General features: G+C 37.5%; 1 protein-coding gene across 2 annotated transcripts in view; it reads right to left on the reverse strand.

Moving 5' to 3' along the window:
- Window positions 1-21504, reverse strand: part of B3GNTL1 (UDP-GlcNAc:betaGal beta-1,3-N-acetylglucosaminyltransferase like 1) — a 104063-nt gene that overhangs the window by 71628 nt on the left and 10931 nt on the right. For both annotated transcript variants that reach the window (XM_083874337.1, XM_083874336.1), the window contains exons 5-6: window positions 14879-14944; window positions 2522-2617 (exon numbers count right to left, since the gene is read on the reverse strand). In XM_083874337.1, the coding sequence (XP_083730463.1) occupies window positions 2522-2617; window positions 14879-14944 (162 nt within the window). The remainder of the gene's footprint in view (window positions 1-2521; window positions 2618-14878; window positions 14945-21504) is intronic.

Raw genomic sequence — 21504 nt, forward strand, 5'->3', positions numbered from 1 at the left:
GGGATGGACACTTGATCCAAAAATCTGGTATTGACTCAAGCAGTTTAAAGCCAGCATCCAGCACAGAGGTGTCTGAAGGCATCTCCCAAAACATCTCCCTCCAACCATAGCTCCCAAACCTGGCATTGGGCACTGCCCAGCAGAGCAACCTAGTGCTACAGGATATTATTGGATCAATAACATAAACATTATGATAGGGGATGACATGATCTTGACCATTGGCTCTTTTTCCTTTTTCAGTTGGTTTCCCAATTTCCAGCACAAATAATCTGCATGTGCATGGAGTGGAAATGCAGCAGAAGTGACTGGAAAGAGCTGGGCACTGAGTACAGAGACAGCTAAAAAAAACTAAACATGTTTTCACTACAGGAATCTGCTGCAGACAACGTGTTGTAAATTAAAGCAAATTTTCCTGAATTCCCTGAAGAACAGCTCCTCTCAGAGATTCTACAAATCCATTAGCACAGGTCCATAATTATAGGGGTTTTTTTGGGTTTATATGCTGAAAAGAGTTTAAAAAAACACACACAAAACAGAGCCTAGGATATATCATGGTAGATGAGTGGGACCTTAGATAATTGATTCATACCCTGATTTTTAGAGAACAGCTGAGATGGCTTTTACTCACAATTCTCCTCTGTCCTATACTGTTTTAAGTAAGAAAAAGCAAAATAATTATCCCCCTACCTGAATTTCAAATCAGAAGATTACAAAAGCAGAAGTGCCACGTGCTCACAGAAACCAGCAGCTCCTTTAGCTCCAAAGCTGGAAAAGCCAAGCTGCCCAGGCTTGTGGCACAGCTGAAGCTTGTCTCATAACTGGGCACCTCCAGTTAAATCTCCCTCCCAGGGGATTCTGTGGTGCTTAACAACATATCAATTGCAGCTGGTGCAGCACAATTTCTCCAGAATTTCAGACACACAGAATTCTCAGAAATCTACTGTCTTTGAGGAACTGCTGTTTCTGCATTCAACTCAGTGGAGAACAGGTAGCACGTTAAAATATAACAAGGAACACAGAAATAGTGGGACTCTATAAAGCTCATCCTGTTAAACTCATGGGTAAGTACCACAAGTTCTGCTAGTTCCAAACCTAATGTATGATCCAAAATTGCTAATCTACCTGTAAATTGTGTGACTCTAAATTATATATAAATACAATGCATTTATTAAGGCTTTAAGAGGCTTTTGTAGTATGTAAGATTGCAAGAGACTTCCCAAGTCATCATGTTTGCATCCTCCTGTTGGAAACACAATATTAAATAATCTCTTCCAGAATACATTGATTCCCATCTTATTTAAAATAAGGCACGAGTTTTTTTGCATAATCTCAAAATCACAATATTTGTTTTAATTTTCCACTTAATTCATCAAAGATCCAGTGGCCATTTAGATGAAACGCTTCAGATTGTGTAGGACAAGCTTTTACATCCTCAAGCTTTCCTTTCTCTTCACCAGCATAGTGATTCAGATGCTGTCATGAGATAAATGCACTGGTTTAAATTTGTATTTTTTCTAATGCCACACTCACTGGCAAATCCAAATATTCCTTGGGTAACTTTTTCTGTAATTCTCTCCCTTGGTGAATTACAGGGAGCTGTAATACCACTGGTGATTTTAAAACAAGGTCTGTAGATTACTCCTTGTGTTACAATGACCATAGCAGGGCCTGTTAGTGTTTTTTTGGAGTTAGAGGAACACAACACAGTTTCTAATGAAGCCTAACAAATAAGGATATGGTAATCTTTTCAACCACTTAAATCCAGGGAAATTAAAACCAAATGTCTTTCTAACACAGCATCCCAAAACCCAAGCCCAAATACTTGGATCTTAAAGCCTGCTGGGATGTTTTCTGCAAACCATCCATTAGATTTCTTATATTCTGGACAACATTCCTCCACAAGCTGGACTGATTTCTTCCACAGCTTAACTTGTTTTTGCCAAAGTCTCTTTTAGTCTCTATTTTAGTTCAGCATTGGCCTCCTGCCTAATGAAACAACCGTTCCTTGTGCCAAAACTGTCATCTTCAGTTGCACAAGATGCATCTCACTTACAAACAATGTATAATGAGCCTGATGTCTAATGCCTGAAGAACTGGTAGTTTAAAATGATCTTAAGCAAAACTCAAACAGATACAGGAGTGGTCAGTACCCTGGGTGGGAGAAGATTCATTCTCAAGGTTGATTTCCCCCCCCTCCTTTTGTATTCAAATTCACTTTTTGACAAGAAAACCACAATTTTAGAACATGAAAGCATACGTAGTTAACACAGGCAGCAGTGAGACATGTACAGTTCACTCCAAACCCGAAAGCTTCATTTTCACTCAGTTTGAGGTTATTGCTCTTCTAATGACCACGTGCACCATAACCTTGGCTTCTCTTGAAAAAACTGTGTTTAAACATGAGAATCTGATAACGTTAATAAACTCTTAAGTATTGCTTATGATGGAAAAAAACCCATCCAAATAAGCCTCTTACTCTATTTTCCTGCAGTAATTTCAGGCACAGCTGAAACAAAGATACCTGTGTTAGAAGTTGTTCCTGGGTGAGGTTATTGATCCAGCGAGTGTATCGCTCAGTAGAGTCCACTGGCTCTCTTCTGACTTGGCAACCAATAATCTAAAGCAAAATGAGATAAATCCCCTAGGTTAAACTGCTGTACACCCACATGGCAACAAAACAGGATCACAAAACAAACATTCAAAACATGCCAACTCCACGAATTAAGATTATCTGTACAGTCCTTACTAGCCCCCTTCTCTGTTCATAAGATAATACGGTACAGTTGCTCTGTTCAAATGTTAAATAGTTACAGACTCTAAAGATCTCTAGAAAACACTGAGGAGTATCTTTCCAATAACCTCATTCTTGGAAATATTTGAACCATTTTAGTTGAAATTTTCAAAGGAAATTTCTCATAGGCAGACATCTAGAATGCAAAATTTCAACCAAAAGTTACTCCAGCAAATGAAAATCGGAACTTGAGTAACACCAGACAATCCTGCCAACAGTCCCATAACCTATAATGCCCCCCATTAATTTTAATTAATATAAAATAAGCAAAATCCCCCACATATTCTGACTTGTTTTGTTTATAGCAGAATGGTGTAAACACTTCATTTTGATTTGGTCACTGAAGCACTGTACATCCATTTGATCAATATCTCCTTTTCTAATACTGTTCTATAGCTGTATAGATTAAATATGAATTTTAATATTACTATGCCTGTAGGTGTTCAGAAATAGCTACCAATATGCATCAGAGAACATCAGCAGGATTACATATTACATGTATCTGCACAGACACATACTAATGCAATTTCACAGAAACACTAAACTGTTTACAAAAGGAAAAAGCTGAGGAGAACCCCAGGAGTGTGACTGGACAGAACTCTGCTGCTTGCTCCTCTCGAAGTCTGCAGTCTCACAAAACCTTCAGGGTACCACAGGACTTAATTATTTATGCAAAGTAAGCTGATACTGTTTAATACCAACTACTGCACTCCCATCATACTGAAACTCTCCACTTCTCTTCCTGATTTTGATCAGGATGTGTTTGAGGATGTGTTTGTCCACTGAGAACTAACACCACAGGCTCTTAGTGTTTCTGAACACTAATTTCTGATAATCAAGTTCTGTTCAAGAACAGGTGGAAAAATTCCTTGGTTTATTTTCCACTTTAAGCATTCATAAATCTTCCAGGTATCTCTGTTTGCAGAGCTTTAAACTGCAGAGAGATGTGAGCAGCCAGACCACAGCTCTGCATGTGCAGTTGTGAATACTTTTGATGTGGGAACAAAAACACCATGAGAAGGGGGACTGCTGGCAATGAAACATCACAATTTAGAGTATGATTAAATACAATCAAAATAACAAGCATGGAGAAAAAGAAAATGTTATTTGCTTAGCCCACAAGAATAAACCAGAATGTCTCTGAACTAGGAAATGCTTCCTCAATGACAACAGCAAATTACTGTGGAAAACTTCAACCCTCATCCTAACTTAACCCTCATACCACAACTAAGTAATACTAAGATATTTTCAGAAGATTAATCTAAAATTCTTTTAAACTGAACATCAATCAGAAGAGTTCATAGAGATGTTTTTACAGCACACCATGAAGATAAAAACCTGCAAAAGTCATGTCTGATGTCTGTTCATCCTGTGCTGCAAGGATGATTTTTATTTAAAAACAGAACTCTTTCTAGTATTCATTAATCAAGTCCTCATTAGCCTTCTCTTGCATATCCTAAGTTTTTTTAACTTACAAAGACACTTTACAAGTCTCTGCATAAAAGGTAAGAGGGAAAAATTACCTTTATTTTATATCTCAAGCTATTCTCTAACAGCACAAGATGGAAACTCAGCTTCCTTATTTAAAGAGTCACAGTGAAGCTGAACAGATACAAAGTACAAAGAGCTTTCAAAAGGTGAGAGATTAAAAAGGAGAATTTCAAATTTGTTTTTCTGAAAAAGTGGTTTTCAATTACAGCCAAATAGGAAGTGCAGTCATCTCTTTCCTGACAGCTTGAAATTTAAATTAGAAGCAGAGGACAGAGTTTCACATTTTTATATTACTTTTTGAGCAGATTGATAATTTCATAAATGCTGTTGCTAATTTAAGCAAACTAAAGTAAATGTTGAATCCAGGTGCTCAGCTAAAGGACTGTAATTCCCCTAAGTCCAAAGAACAACTGGTTCAAATCCCAACTCCTAAAAATTGAAGAGAAAACTGCACAGGTTTGATCAATTATCCACACACACGCAAGCAGAGGTGAAGGCAGACAGAAGTGTTATTAAATTGGATCCTGACTGTTCTTTTCTGGATTATACATCACTGTTTGTAATTCCTAGAGTTTGACTTCAAGTCTAAGCCAAAATTCCCTCCTTCCATCTAGCCATTCCATTGCATGCTCCAATTTACTTCTCTGAATTTTGGCTCACAACACTGGTTCTGTCCTTACTGCATTATAGGTCTTAAAAGGCTTTGAGCCTTTTGGAATTGAAAAAAAATTAGAAAAAAGTCCTCATTAAACAAAATCATCTTTTAGGAATTACTGGTATTGCGGTGAGAAAAATCAATGGGTTACATTGAATTTAGCCATAATTTGGATCACAATTTTTGGAAATGTAACTTTGCAATACAACAGGAAAATAGCTGCAAACTCATTAACAAAGTTAACATGCTGCAAGAAGTGCAGTGTTTGCTCTCCCTTCTGCCCTCGGACCTGTTTCTTTTCATTTTCAGAACCAGTACCACTCAAGGCCACTTTTATCATCATTTAAAAAGTTTGTTTTACAGACAAATGTGAAAACTGCCACGATGCAATCAAGTTTATTTCTAGATCCTCAGCCATACAAATCGCACACCTTTGTGCACTTGAGCTGTACCATTCCCCTCCCAGTGGGACTCTGACGCGTGACTGGGATTTTTGACTTGTGGTTCCAAGATAAACACCACCAGGCTGAGCCTTTGATTCAGCATCTGTAAAGCCCAGCTCATGTAACCAGCTTCTTTCACACAATGAAAATCAGATTATTTCGAGTACAAACAGCTTCCTCCAGCTCCCCTGTGGAAGGTGTGGCAGCAAAAGCAACTACACACTGGTTCCATTTCCTCCGTGTCTCAGAGAGGTTTTATATTCACGTCACTGAATATTTCCTTAGAGCTTTCAAACTGAAGTGAAAAGTTTTTCACTGTTGCTTCTCTCATAACATTTAAAATACTTTGATAAAAATCTTTCTGGTCTGGCTCATTCAGACCTTCCAGAAAGTACAAGAAACTCTGCATTAGACATATTCTTTTCAGTATTTTGAGTATGCAAAAATAGAGTTCATCCAAGTTTCAACTTTTTGATCTAATTTAGACAAGTTTATTTTTATTATTACAAATGCTGTAGAGTGGCATATACCTGTACCTAGATTAAACCATGCAATATAAAAAACAAATGCAATGGGCTTCTTATTCCAAATGGAAACTTGCTGAAATACAATATTAATATTATTTGTATAGGAAGCAGTAACATAAACAATGAATAAAAGAAATTTCTGGCTCATAGCAAAGGACTATGGCAGTTCAGGAAAAAGTAAAACTCTCATCAGGAGAGGAAATTGTGACAATCCTTATCTGTCACTACAGCAATGTGATAACTTGCTTTCTAGACAATTACTTTTTTAATGTATTAAAGGTAACTCAGAGCTCATTTAGCTTTTTATTTAATTGCAATCAGTATTGGTGTCTCTGGAAAAATACAAAAGAATTGATCCTTTATGGCAGCAAGAAATAGTAACAGGAAGAACAGTAAGAGCATAAAATAGGGGAACAACAAATACCTACACTGAAAGGCAACACAAGTAAATTTTAAAAATAAAAATGGCTTAGAATGAGCTCTGTGGGAAGATGTGGCCAAATATAGGATCATTTTATGACCCTACAGACCTGCTTTGCTTCATCTACTGCTTCACCAAAAGCCTCCAGTATCTGCCAGTCCTGTCCAAATGGTCTTAGACAGGAGTCAAAATAGCATTACAGGTCTGTATTTAGGCACCTGAATCTTCTCTAATAAATCTAACACTTCACACGATTAGGAGTGGAGTTAATGAATTGTATCTAAATAACATTATCAGAATGAATGTCACAGACACGTTCTTTGTGCCACTGCAATTGAAAACATCTTCAGGATTTAGAGAGCTTTAAAGCCACTACAACGGGATCATGATACAACTAAAACAGTGAGGTTCTCCAGGTCACAGTAACCCTGGAAATCAAAATCCAATAAGCACAATCAGTAAATTCAGAGTTGTGCTCACATTCAGAGGACCTGGGCAGGATTACTACACACATTACCAAATCCTGCTTAGAGTCACCAATAGTCACTGTCCTGAGAGGTACAAAAGTGCTCCACTGAAAAAAAAGAATATTTCACTCCTGTGTCTGCCATGTGCAAAGCCCAGCACTCCATACCCAGTCACTGATATGTCAGAACTTGGTCCAACTTTCACCAATGGTTTTGAAATGCAATATTCAGGTAGAGACATTTCTTATCTTCGTCATTTTAGAGTTTTATGTTTTCCCTTGCTCATTTAATTGGAAAAGGAAGTGGGTGAGAGGAAACAAAGTTTAAATGAGTCGGCAATAATTAAAACCAATGCATTTTCTGCAGATGTGGTGTTTTTGAGTTTTTTAATCACTACAGCTTCCTTTACCACAATCAATCCTCCTTATTCAGGAGGCAGCCTATGGGTCAGAACCCACCCCTGTTGTACTAAAGAGGAAATGAGGATGAAAAAATAATTGGTCTTCAATTTTATCCACATATTTTCCACCCTTGTTTTAAAAAAAAGAGGAAATGAACAAAGACAGGCAAAAGCATAAACTCTCCACAAGGCAGTAGGCACTGGATGTACAAATACACAAAGGAGTTCTTCATAGAATGTATCTTCTCTTAAGGAACTTCATTATTGAAACAAGTATTGCATTTTAGCATGAAAAAATCCACGGCTTTTCTGTACAAAATAAATGCAACTTTCAAAGGTTATGCAAAGTACAAAACTTCATTCTGAACTCTAAGGAAGAATGTGCAGTGTTGTGTTTCATTTTAGAAATATGACAAAATGATGTAAAAACCCCCTTGAAGAGAATGCAATTAAGTACTTAGTGATATTTTAATTAGAAAAATCATAACATCTGATCCTAGATAATGTTCTGTGAAAAGAAAGATTATCCAAATAACAAGTAAAATAGGGAGAATTATCTCTAGGGTACAACACCTTTTTCCCCAGTATGCCTCTTTATGAAGGCCTACAGATGGAAAAATCCTGAAATAAAAAGCTAACAGGAAAAATCCTGAAATAAAAAGCTAATAAGAGTTATTTACCTTATCCTGAATGTTTAAGAGCAGCTTTAGTTAATCAAGCCCACATCTTTTGTGTTAAGGAAAGTTAGGAAGTCACCTCTGCTGTCTCCAAACCATACTTCAATTATTTTTACTGTAGTAATTTTATGCAGTAATTTCCTTTAAGAAAGATTTTGCGATCACCATTTAATGCAATTAAAAAGGAGAAATAAACTAAGGAGAAATAAACTAAAAAAAATATTTTTATGTGGTTAAAATCTTTCCAAAATTATATACTGCAGGAAGAATGTAGTAAAATGTGTTTCCTCTCCTGATCATTTCCAAGGGAGGAAACTGTTCTTCAAAACATGACACCTGTGAAGTATATTAGCATTAGGTGTAAATATACAAAACACACCCTGGTGTATTTAAAGCATGTTTTAAAAATTATAAAATATGTTGATAGTGTTGACTCCCCAGAGAAGCCTTTAGGTCAGATGAATATCCATTTCCACAGATGCTTCTATCTTGGAGCAATCCATATTTAAGAACACCTGTTAAACATTCTACTTGACACTAGTTCAAGTCCAAAGTCCACAAAAGGATGTTACATGTTTATTTTCATCACAGAAAAAGAGAGGAACCAAAAACCAAGGAAGTCTGAATTTTCTTTAGTGAATTTCTATGAAAAACAAGAAGTCAAGGCTGTGTAATCAGAATGAGCCCAGCTGAGCATCACAACACAGGAAGATTTAAATAGATGTTGTCACACGTCAATTCATGAAGTTTGAACATGACATTTTGGGGGAAACTTTAAGTAAATATCATTGAAGAGATAACAATTTCTTTTGTCTGTAGTCTGACTGGATTGCAATAGTTATCACCTCAGCAAAATGCCTGAACACCAGGAGGAGGGAATCTTTATTTTCAAACATTTTATGCTTCAGACATAGTCTTAAAAATTAAATATGAAATGAAATTTACATGAATGAAATACATTACAGCCACACTTTCATGACTATCAAACTCCAGTAATCACAATCATTTGATGGGGTTATTGGCATGAGGAAGCCATTTTAAACACAAATTTAATTACAAAGTCGTGTCAGTTGGGCTGGTTTCCATTTGGGCTATTTGATTAAATGTAGAACAGACCTAGACTGACATTGTGACTTTGAAATACCAAATTAGAAAAAATCTTTAAGGAAGCTGCCTAATAAAAAGCAAAGACACAGCTGAATTCCAGCAGACCTGGATGATACACATGGAAAGGCCCAGTTACCAAAAATCTAAGAATAATACTCCCACATTGTCAAAGAAAGATTTTTCATATTCTTCAGTACAAAGAAAGAAAAGGAATCATATTTTTCCTCTAAACATACTCCAATGTCATCACTTCCAAACAAAACCTTCACACAACTGCTGCTTTAGTTTCTACCCTCCATACCAAGAGAAGATTATAGAAATATTATAAATTACTTTTAAAAGCCTCTAATGGCAACTTCCTGAAGGGAAATCTATAAATGCTTTTATAAGTATCTATATTGGATAGCCTTAATCAGAGTCACATTTTCCACATGCTGGAGGAGAATGTAAAAGACTTGGTAGTTTGATAATAAGGTGCAGTAAAAGGGAACTGAATATTTAAAAAAATTCTGCTGACCAGAATAATTAAGACTAGTTCATGAAAATATTCCTTTGGACATGTTTTACTCCCACATAAAAAATCAACTGATGTTGGACAATCAACAACTGCATGTAACCACCTCAGGAATATAATCTCATTTTTTCCCTTCTGTCTATACCAAAGATACACTAGAGCCTCTTCAGATCTACTCAGCCCCTTGAGTGGAACAAATTCCTGCTAAGAGGTTTATGCAAACAAATTTGATTTGTCATTGAAGACATGACAGCACTCAATTAATGTCTCTTCAATAGCTGTTGTATGAATTAATTCTTCTATTAAAATGAACCTCCACAGGCAGTGCTGGCTGGGACAGGCCCGGGCAGCACACACTGATCTGTCTGAAACATGCTGAGTAAGGGAGGCACAAGGAGAGCTCTGCAAATTAACTATGGAGAAAAAGAGATTATTTAAGTTCTACACAAAGAAGATCTTAATCGACTTCATGTCCATAATAAAAGCATTTATCAAAGGAAAATCTGCTAAGTTATATGTCACAGCTGGAGGACAAAGCATTTAAGGGGAGATGGTGAAACCTGGACCTCAGAATGTCAGGTACAGAATGAGGGAAGATCACCAACAACCTCGCTGAACACAGGAAGGATGAAAATTAAATTGAATTGACATGGAGGACAGAGAGGTAACATTCAGCATTATGTAGTTATGCTCTATGGCAGTTTAACAAAACCTCATATCCACTCATTAGTCTTTTCACACCGCAAAGTAACAGAATCAATGGATCTGATCATTTTAGCCACAAGAAAAGAATGATATGACTCAAACTAGGGCTCTCTGTAAGCAGAGCACTCTCTAAGAGAGGGATGAAAAAACGATTTTGCTACTTTCTAACACGTGGCAGAATGGTGGGACAGGTCCTAACAAGCAAAACAGCACAGTGACAAGGCAAAAAAAAAAAAAATTAAATTGTAACTTTCAGAATTTAAAAAAATGTATGTTTCCAGACCAAAAGAAAAAAAATCCTCTTAACTTCTAAATGTAGTTAATTTGTGAAGTTCAGTAGGGGTGGGAAGGAAACAATGCCTTTGGCCTAGAGCTGTGCTTTAAAGAAAGGAGCAGCTCAGCTCTTATTCATCTGCTGATTTCTCCGATTCCTTGGCCGATTGTGCAATATTTGTTTCAGCTCTCCCAGGGCAGGTGAACACGTCTGTGAGCCACCAGCGCCAGGAATTGTTCAAGTTCATTCAATCCCATCAACTACCTGAGAGTCACATTAACCATCAGAGATATGCAGAATTCAGGCAGTTGGTTAACACAGGCAGATAACGCAACAGATAAAAATGCCTTTAAGCTCTGCTGCTCTAGATCTAAAGCCAAGCTACAGAATATGCCAAAAATCTGCTTTGGAGATGCAAAACAGTGAGAATTGCTCATTGAAGAAATGCAAATGGATATTCATGTTCTCTCACATGCCCAGGTATCCAACCTGTTTGAGACAGAGGACTGTAATTTCACAACAAATAGAAAGGTGTTCATTGTGACACTGCTACTGATTCACCTCCTTTTGAGCCAGAGAAAACAAAAGGAATTAATGATATTTCTATTGCCCACATTCTCACTCCAGCTGTTGTTTTCTCACTAAGGTAGGAGACAGTGAGGAAAAGTTTAACCATTTTATAAGCTCTTTAATGTTACTCAGTGTCTCCAAGATCGTTCCCAGATCCAGTGATTTTCCTTCAGCCCAGAGAAGGGTCTGCTGGAAGCATCCACCAAGACAACCAGGGAGCAGATACAACTGACATCCCCCTCTTTCCTTGAAACAAAAAACCTTGGGGAGTTCTCAGAGGCTAACACTCTGTTGAAATTAAATAACAGAATAAACATGAGGCAGAGTGAAAGACTGCACAGTTTGTGTGGTTTGGGAAATCACTTCCTGGGCTTCTCTAAACTTAGAAAGTTGTTCCATAGAACACCAGGCTTGAGCTCCTCCAGAAAAATACAAAATAAGAGATGAAGGGATGATTTCTTCAGAATGAAGGGAAATAGAATCTTGAATCTTTCTATTTAGCCGCCAACAAAGCACACACGTCTTGTGGTTGGTAAAAAAAGCAACACCTGGCTTCTCTTGGATAAATGGGATAGATGCAGTTTCTAGGGACAAACAAAAACTCTATCATGTCTCTGAGCTTCTCAACTGCTGAAAGTAGGGATTTGCACCGAGTTCTTAAGCAGAACTTAAGAATTTGTAGTATAAATGCACAGAGTCTCAAAAACTTGTGTCTTCTGAGAGTGTCTATTTACAGATTTTGTGTCAGGGGAATTTGGAGATGAGGTAAAATAGTCACCAGAGGTGACAGCAGTCGTGCTTTAACAAAAAGCACAATGTATTAATGTTGTATTTTGAGATCCAAAATCCTCCACCCTGAACACGGACAGAACAGTTCCTCCCTACAAGCCTTATTTTTAAAAAGAGTTCCAGATAAGAGCAGCTTAAGAGAATAGAAATTAACTTGCTCTTCAAAGCACAATTAAGGAATCTATGACCCAGGAAATGAGACACAAAGGCTGCTGCTGTTACCTCAGCCCCGTTCCAGTGCCTGAACCTGGGGCAAGCTACTCACTTTTTCAGGGATGGAGACATGGGTTCCTTTAAAGAAGAACTTGTTGGGAGGATCCCAGAGGCATCTGACATCTGTGGTTCTGCTGTTTAGTAACCAGGCTTCAAGTCAGAGTAATGAAATTTGCATTTAAGAGTAATACAAAATAAGAAGAACCTCAGGGATTAATTAGGACCTGGGAGATTTTTCTTGGTGGGGGAAAGTTGGAGATTTTTCCTACCTGTAGATCTGTAGTAACAACAACAGCAGACTGAAGCCTAAAATATCAGGGCCCACTGGGAACACTGGTCTTCAAATCTGACTCCCAGTAACAATCAGCAGGACTAGGATTAGCAATTAAATTTCTGGAAGTATATTGAGACTGCATAAAGTCAAAAATCCAAGTCAGAAGAAGTTGCAAAACAGTGGAAAGTGCAAGCCTGCAAATTAGAATTCCAGGAACAAACCAAAAAAGCTCACTGCTTCACAGGCATTTCTCAACCTTCTGCTTTTTTCTTTTTCTTCTTTTTTTTTTTTTAATTTTTTTTTTTTCCCCTCCACCTACTCTGGTTAATCAGACTAATTGAAGTCAGGCCAGGACTTATGTAGAACAAAACTTCATTCAAACATCCTCAAACATTTTCCAAGTCCAGAAAATTGAATGGCGTGATTATTCTGAGGACAGCAGAGAGATGTTCTTTTAAGAACAGAAGCCCATCCTGACACTGGTGACCAGGTCAGCTTTTCTCAAAGTCATGTCAGAACTATTGAGGGGCTCTGGACCAAACGGATCCATTTGCTCACCAGAAACAGCTGGACATGTTCCCCTTTCTCCTTCAGGCCTTTGAATTGGAATTCTGTAAGATCCAACATTAACCCAGAAGGTTACACCTCACACAGGCACATTTTCTATACCTGTAATATGGAAAATGTGCTGGGTCTGGTGGAAATAAAATGAATTCTGCCCATGCCAGCCCTCCCAGTGCTGTGGGCCCTGCTCCCACAGCACCAAGGCTGTCCCTCCAACATTCCCCCTCTCCAGCAGGCTGGGGGTGGCAGCCAGGGCAGCTGATCCAAACTGACCAAAGGATCCTTTGCTTTTAATAAATTACTTTGATCTTGGCTCACTAATCTTTTCCACCTCCTCTTTCTCCCCCCACCCCATCCTCCTGAGGAGTGACAGAACTCAGCCAAGGCCAGGCCACCACAAGTACCAGACTGAAACAGGACCAGAAATCCACATGAATTTAGAACATGGCATAACAGATTTGTCTTGCTTAGAACCAATCATAAAGATCGTTCACTCTACTCAGGTCTTCTTTATTATTTGTTTGATTGTCATATAATAGCCCATACTGAGGGCTGTTGGGCACTAAAATCTAACAGAATATAAACAAAACAGTTGAAGTGCTTTCTAAAAAGACTACAAACTGTTTAGGTGAATTTAGCTTAATTTAAAAAGTCTTAATTTACATCTTTAGAAGCCATATAAGCAAGAAATATGATAGTTCTTAGCACTAATTTCCATAAAACAAGCATACTGGATCAACTTGCCTTTCTGGTTTTTTGGCATCTGACTGCAGAATTACATTAACTGATTGATATCAGAACCAAAACAACTTTCAATTTATCCTTTTATTGTGTTTCTAATGCGAGTTAGGTTAACTGCTACTCAGGTACCATTAAAGCTATAATTTAATAAATTCCATTGTAAAGATTATCAGATGTCAGAAGAGCCTTAACACAGGTGGTGTGATGAGCAGGTTCACACCCCACCACTAAGCAGCAGGTTGTTTGGCAGACATTCCCCAGCTAAAAAGACTGCAATGATCTCTGCTTTGAAGCAAGTGTGTTTTGGAGTTCAAAAAGTTCAAAAGGTGTTTAGTTGACAGAGAGCAATAATCCTAAAACTGTGTTTTGTTCAGATACCTGCAGGAAACACCTTCATGACAGACCAAGGCAAATGACCTTTCCTTTCCAGAAACCTCTTTCACAAGGAAATAAGTATCACAAGAGAATATGTCAGAGACATAGAAACAATAAGGCTGATTTTGCTGAATATTGCCGATAGGAATACAAACTCAGTTTTCAAGTTTATAAAGAAATATATTTGTCAAAAGTATTGATAAATTTACTAACTGCCATAACAAGTTATTTATATATATATATATAATCTCTGGATAAGTAGAACATATGCACAAACTCTTTCTAAAGAATACTGACCCAAATCACAGAAAATCATATAAAACCAAAATCATATAGATCAGAGAAAAACTATCTCACAGAATATTTCTGACAATTTATTTCACAGGAAAGAAGAATGAAATTCTAATAATGTTTCATTTTACAGGCAGACAGAGAGAGAATCATCAGCTGAACTGTAGGCCAGTTCATCACTGGTAACAACCCATACATTCCCTATGGTTTACAGTTTCTTAATTATCAAAAGCAGATAAACCATAGCTGTAGCCAATCCTTTGCAGCCTTTCACTTGACTTTGAAAGGCCACATAAAAAAGGCATTCTCCTTTAGATTACAGACATTAGCCAAACCTATATACTTATTTGCAAAAGAGTATCACTGTTGTAATAAGATCTGGTTTTCTGAACAGAGAAAATAAAAGGAAGAAAAGAAGTTCAATCAAAGCTCCCATTCAGTGCAAGGATTAAAACTAAAGGAAAAGAATACACTGGTTATTGCTTTGCCTTCCCCAGCCCCACTGTGAAATTTTCATATCCTTTTAAAGATGTATCCGGAACTCTGTCAAAGAAAAACCCAGAAATACACACAAGAAAAAAGTACTCACACTGTTTGGGTGTTGAATGGCAACTTGGTGCTGCAGCCTAACCCGCTGTGGCATCATCACATCATCCTGGAATAAATAGCACACTGTTACTGAACATAAAAAGGGTCACAGTACAGTACTGACACACATTAGAATATGTTGCTAAATTAACATCATTTTACTGGCTTGCAGTCAGAAATGCAAATGGAACAGATATTAAGAGACCTCACACTTTTTGTGGAATAAACTCGATGCTGTTGGAGCTGGAAGTGATCAAAACTACTACGTGACAACGGTGCTGTGAGCTCAGCACACATCCACAGGCACCCACACGTGTAACATTTATTTCTCAAGAAATTCTCCAACTCTTTCACAACTCCCAGAGCAGCACTGGCAGTGTGAGGACAAGGAACTACCCTCAGTTAAAGCCATGAGATCTGAGACAGCAAGATGAGGAAATGTTCTCAGTAATCTGGCTGTACCTTGTTCCACTGAAAATGAAAAGCCTTTGGTCTCTAGATCTAAAAATATATCATATTTCATGGGCACAAAAACTAGTACTTGTGAAATTAGAAAATTCTAAGGAGAAAAGGGAAGTATCCACACTCATAAAATGCATTGGCATTGACACTGGCATTAAAACACACCACTTGGATTTAAATTGCATGTTAATACTTCTTCCACTTGTAGCATAAAGGTCTGTTTTATTTACATACAATAAAATAGGTTGTTTTGTGAAAAGTCAGTAACTTTGCTATCCTGCCTTCAACTATTAAGAGAGATTCCTTTCAAAATTATATTATTTCCTGTTCAAAATTAAATCCTTTCTAGACAGCGATTTTATAGTCTATAGAAACTGTAGTACAATTTTTCTTCACTAAATTTAGGCCCTTGAGGCTTCTACCTATATTCTTTTCCATGTTGGTGCCATATTTCCCCCCTTTTAAAGAAGCAGTCTTTTAGGTGCTGGTTAAAGCTAACACAGCCTATTTCTTTTCAGAGTATTTCCAAATAAACTTATCAGGCAAACATTACTCAAAGGAGCCTTGAATTCCTGTTGTACACACACTCTTTTAACAGTTCCTCACACTGAAATAATTCTGAGATTCCTGTTAAAGCACAAACCCTCAATATTGAATTTCCAACCACTTTCACATTAAAACTTTCCATCAAGTCAAAGCAACAAAAATATATTAGTGCTTAAATATCTACAGCTTGAAGAGTTGAATGACCTTGCTATAAAGGTGCCACTATATTTTTATCAAAACAATGCCTGATAAAAAAAGTTTCAGAAGTAGGTCCAACTATTTAATACAGTTCAAGGTTAAAGATAAAACAAAATAATAACAAAACTGACTCTTATCACACATAAATTTATAAAAGATGGGAGGACTACGTTGTCAAAAGCAGTTTTCTGTATTTTGCATTTATGATATGTTTAGTAATAAGCATGACAGCTGCTCCTGATTTTCAAAGCCAACAGAGCAAAAAAACCCTTCTGACTTCTCAAGACTTCAAAACTACAATATTATTTACCACCTAATCCACTTTATCAATAGAGCACCAGAATTCCAGTATCAAGCAATTGTTCCAGTAAAACCTTTACCTTATTTCCCACAAGAAGAACCACAATCCTATTTCTTTACCAATTTTCTTGCCAATTACAGGGCTGATTTTTGTAAATCATTTTTGTAAATTAAAAGCTGGTTTTCACACAAGGAATAGCAGATATATTTTAACTGAACTTTGTTCACTCCTTTACAAGTTTCTAAGGATCCTTAGATGTTTTCTTGCTAAATTAAAAAAAAAAAAAAAAAAAAAAAAAAAAAAAAAAAAAAAAGAAAAAAAGAAAAACCCACCAAGACTTTTAGGAATATCCAGGAATTTCAAAGCTCAGAACAATGTTACCCTCATATTTTAAAAGATACAACTCTTGAGCTTTATAGCTAAGAGATCTCACTGTCCATGATCCCACACAACAGAGAGAACTCTTATATTCACAAAGATGAAAAATAATACACTTGATTTAAAAAGGTTAAATCAGCATGGAAAGTATTCAAACCAAATTAAAATAACCCATGCACCAAAGAGGTTGGTGTCATGTTTTCATAACCACCCAATTTGACAGGAATGGCCTAGTTCCCCTAAGAAAACAGTGTCAGTTTGATGCTGTTGGCAAAACTCACACATCCACAGCTCTGGGGCTTAGGCTATCAGAGAGCATCAGTATTCTGTAAACTCCAGCTAAAGAGGGGGCACTGTAACCACAAAAACTTCTAAATGCCTCTTTTTATTAATACGGCTTTGTTCTCTAATGCTGGAAAACTCTATGAACTCTTACCCTGGATGACCTTTATTTCTTTTAATAATTCTGTCTCATTTTTTTATTAGCAGCTTTACACACACACTGCACTGCTGGATCCTTCTGTGATGCCTCCTGAGTTCATGAAAGAAAAAAGAGAGATGGGGGGGGAAAAAGAATATAATAGTTTAGGACATAGTCCCAAATACTATAATAAAGCAATTGGATTATGAGGAAGAACAGCACAAAATATAAATCACACCCCAGACAGAAATGAGATACAACCATCATTCAGCTTGCTTGGATTCAGATTGGTACCAGAAAAGTATCTGCAAAATCCAACTTCAACAGATTCTTCACTATGGATGACTGGAAAGGTAACCATGGGTGGAAAACAGAATGTGTTTCTAGTGAAAGAATCTTAGGGAATGCAGCTGGATTCAACACTGGTTGAATTTAAAAACCAAAATAAATTCAAACGAGTAAAACCAAAATGATTGTACCACAAATTAAGAGCACTTTAAAAAACTATGGAATTTTAGCAACTATAGTATTAAACATCTAAGGTGGCAAAATATTTTATTTACCTCTACCTGATGCAATCAGAAATTTTCTATCAAAGCTGTTGCACTTGTGATACTGATTTCAGCAAATGTGTTGCCAAACTTCAGTTTCTACAGGCAGAGTTTGGTTTTTTTTGGTTTTTTTTTCATTTAAAACTGAGAACAAAACCTCAGTCATCAGGCAACCACTTTCCAAATTATTTTTCACTCATTTCAGACAGGGGAAAAAAAGGCCTATATGAAAAAGGGAAGTATATTTAGTTTGTTTCTGTTTCCTAGGTGAGAATAGGGAAGATAACAATAGTAGCAGTGACTTACACTGAAAAATAATTTTAACAAAACAGAAGTTTACAATGAAATCCAATTTTCTCTGCTCACATGGAAGTCTCTAATGGTTGTCCCCTAGCAGATATATAGTTGACAGGATGAAGAGAAATGTCCCTCATAGAAAGAATGGAAAAAAGGAAAGAAATTTAAAATAAATGCTAAAATGCATGGGTTCCCCAGTGATATACTTGGAATACAAAAGCTGGCCTCTTCAGCCAGGCTGTGTGGACCACATTGGGCTCCACAGTGGCAACTTCATCATTTTCCCTTAAAAATTGGTGCTTCTGCACTTCAGACAGTAGAACACAATAGACAATTCAGTGCACAATACACATCTACTTTTTGCAACCAAGGGCAAGTTCACAGAAAACAAAACACTAATTACAGCTCAGGATTGAGGTGCTTTCTTAAGCTCACATTACAGACCCAGCATTTTGTGCTTTTTCAAAGTCCTTCATATTTGGCTTCTGCAAAATGGAAAAAAAGGACCGAGAGCTGTGGAAAAAAAGGACTGAGAGCTGACACACTCCACTCCTGTAAGAACAGCTCCTTCTTTCCATTTCAGCTATTAAATGTAAAACACAACCAGCAGCAACAGCGGGAGGAATGCTTCACTCACTGAGCAACAATATGGCATCTCCAAAATCTTTCAATTCATCAAATAGTCCATTTGGTTATCCTGCACCTGCTCAGACTAGAGGGAAAATCTTTCTTTGCTATTGTTCACTTCAAGTCCTTGAACCAGGGAAGTGAAATGCCTGGGACCTCCAAAAAGTGGCCTGTTAACAGCTCTGCTGAAGGAAATACCCTGATCCCAGGCAATTCTCCAGGGGCTGCTTTTTGAGCAGCTCCACACCATCAAACTCATTAGAACGAGGCACTCAAATGGCACCCACAAATCACCTGAGACTAATGATCTGTCAGTACTTGCAAGATCATAAGGAAAAATGCTACTTTTCTGATTCTACTCCCAAATTAAACTGAGAAAGAAGGGGACAACAAAGAAAACATTTCAAATTTAAGAAGCTGACTGCATTGAGCACCTTTCTTTTTTTTTTTTTTTGAGCATAGCAACAAACAGGTCTACTTGGAAAGATCTGTGTGGTGTTCCTATAAGCCTAACAATCTTTTTATGGAATCTTTTAATTAAGCATCGCTATGAGTTGGTCAGGAAACTTCTGCTGTAGGAGCAGCTCCCACCTCGATGTATTTATTCAACAAATGCAGACATATGCCTTTCCATATCTTGCTTCTCTGTGGTCACTGGAGATCACCTTTGATTTTTTCTCATGGTTAGATCACTGAAAAAAAAAATGTGTTTGCAGCCAAGTGAAGCAGGTAACTCACAAGGTGCTCAGTAGCAAAGCCAGTAAAGCCAGACAAGAGTAAAAGCTTCACTAGCAATTCCAAATGCTCTCTTTAACTACTGAATAGATGAAGACACATGTAGGGAGACGTTGTGGCAACCCAGTTCTGCAGGTTTGCTTCTTCCTTTAACATTTCATACCAGGTAAAGGCATTTAATCTGGTTTTAATACAAGCACATCTTAACAAAACCATGATAGGAATGATGCCTTCAAACACTCGTATTTTGACTTTTTGGGGCTCATTAGTGATCAGGAAACATGGACAACTCTCCTGGTAATGGAGTTCACCACTACATCCACACACCTGCTATTTGTGTAATAGCTTATTTCAGCTTTTAAATGAGAGGATAAGTTCCCGAGGAACAGTATGTTAAACAAGAACAGAAAGGAAACACACAAACCCTGATCACATCATCATTTCCTAAGAAATACAGATTGATTTGAAAGAAAGGAGGAATATTTCAGAAGCTTATTAGTGCCTGTAATGCATAATGGCAACTAAGAGGAAATCCATGCTTCCAAACACAGGAAGTTACAGAGGCTGGAAAAACAAGCTGTTAATAACTGAATGTGTTTGACACATCTACCAGGTCTGGCTAGAGAAGGTCCAACCACCTTCCACCAAGGCCTTCAGCAATACTCCCTCCACGAGGTGGGTTTGAACTGGAACCTCAAGGAACACATGGAAATTGAAATTAGGTAATTATAAGTTACCATTCCCAACTTACATCATACAAACCAATCTCCCAAACCAAAAGGCACAGGTCAGCAGCTGCCAATTCCATCACAGGAATGACAAATCTGATGTGGTTCACCCTCATTTTTGGTGAATAAAACTCACCTGTGTCCCCATGGCATTCTGGACTACTAGCAAGAAGTGACACTGTGGCAATGTGGTTTAAAGTCTCTTCTTTGAACTGCCTGAGAATCTCTGAAATTGTGATACATTGCCAACAGAGCCTTTCAAAAGATTAAAACAAGCACGTTAAGTTCTCAAGTGATTATGACTGGGTTTGAAACACTGCAGGTCAAAAAGGGACACATTTTTATGTTTCTTCTTTAACAGTCAGGAGCTCTCCAACAACACACCGAATAAAACTGAAATAAATGGAAACTACAGAGATTATTACGATGAAATGAAAGCATGATCCTTTTTGAAGAAATACAGTTTCAGACAAGTAGAGGCCTGTTTATGTGCATGTCAATGAAAACAGCAGTTCAAAGCAGAAGTTTTACTGTAAGAGTTCTGCTGTGCTACCAGTGGGTAAATGCTTCTAACAAAGATGGCATCACCCCAGAGAAGTGACAAACTACAGCTACAGTACAATGAAACTGGCAGATAAAGACATAACTGCAGACAATTTGAAGAAGAAAAGCTGACAGTGAAATATATTTGCAAAATTAGCTCTCATTTTCCCATTCTATAAATGTTATATATGAAAAAATTGTTAAGTAGCTTCAGTTTTTTCACTTGTTTTCTCAGAGGGGAAAAAAATGCCTCAGTAGCTTGGAGGTGAAATCTGTAACAACAACCACAGTAAAAAAAACTCCACAATAGCTATTTAGTCAAACAGCTGCCACTTCATACTAGAAAAGGCTGATCAAATTCTGACAGTTCTGAGATCTGTAACCTTTTTTTTTCCCACATTTCTTCTCAGTTTGTTGTCCTCAGAAATCTGTGTTGAGAGACATAACACAAGCAGCTTGACTCCAGCTGGAATGGCAAGCAAAAACAGTCTTGCTGGAGCCAGCACTTCCAAAGATGCTCCCCAATATGCTCATCCCCTCATTTCACTTCACAGAGAGAGCAAAGGGATGCACAAAAAGCCACGGATGTATTTCTTCACCTATTTATAACGTGCACAAACTACAGCCCTAGCCCCATTCCTCTGCACATCCACCTGTAGCAAACCTGAAACTGAGGCTGCACTTCTGAAGGTCAATTCCTTGGCATTACTGCAGCACATTCCAAAAGGCTGATCTCAACATTCCTTCCTAGAGAGCTGGATACTGGGCTGGTGACTGAAATGAAGAAGGTAGGTGGTGTGTGGAAGCAGAGTTGTTAAACAGCTGGTGACATCTGTGTCC

This window comes from Zosterops lateralis, assembly GCF_965231275.1.
Source record: "Zosterops lateralis genome assembly, chromosome: 18".
Classification (NCBI taxonomy): domain Eukaryota; kingdom Metazoa; phylum Chordata; class Aves; order Passeriformes; family Zosteropidae; genus Zosterops; species Zosterops lateralis.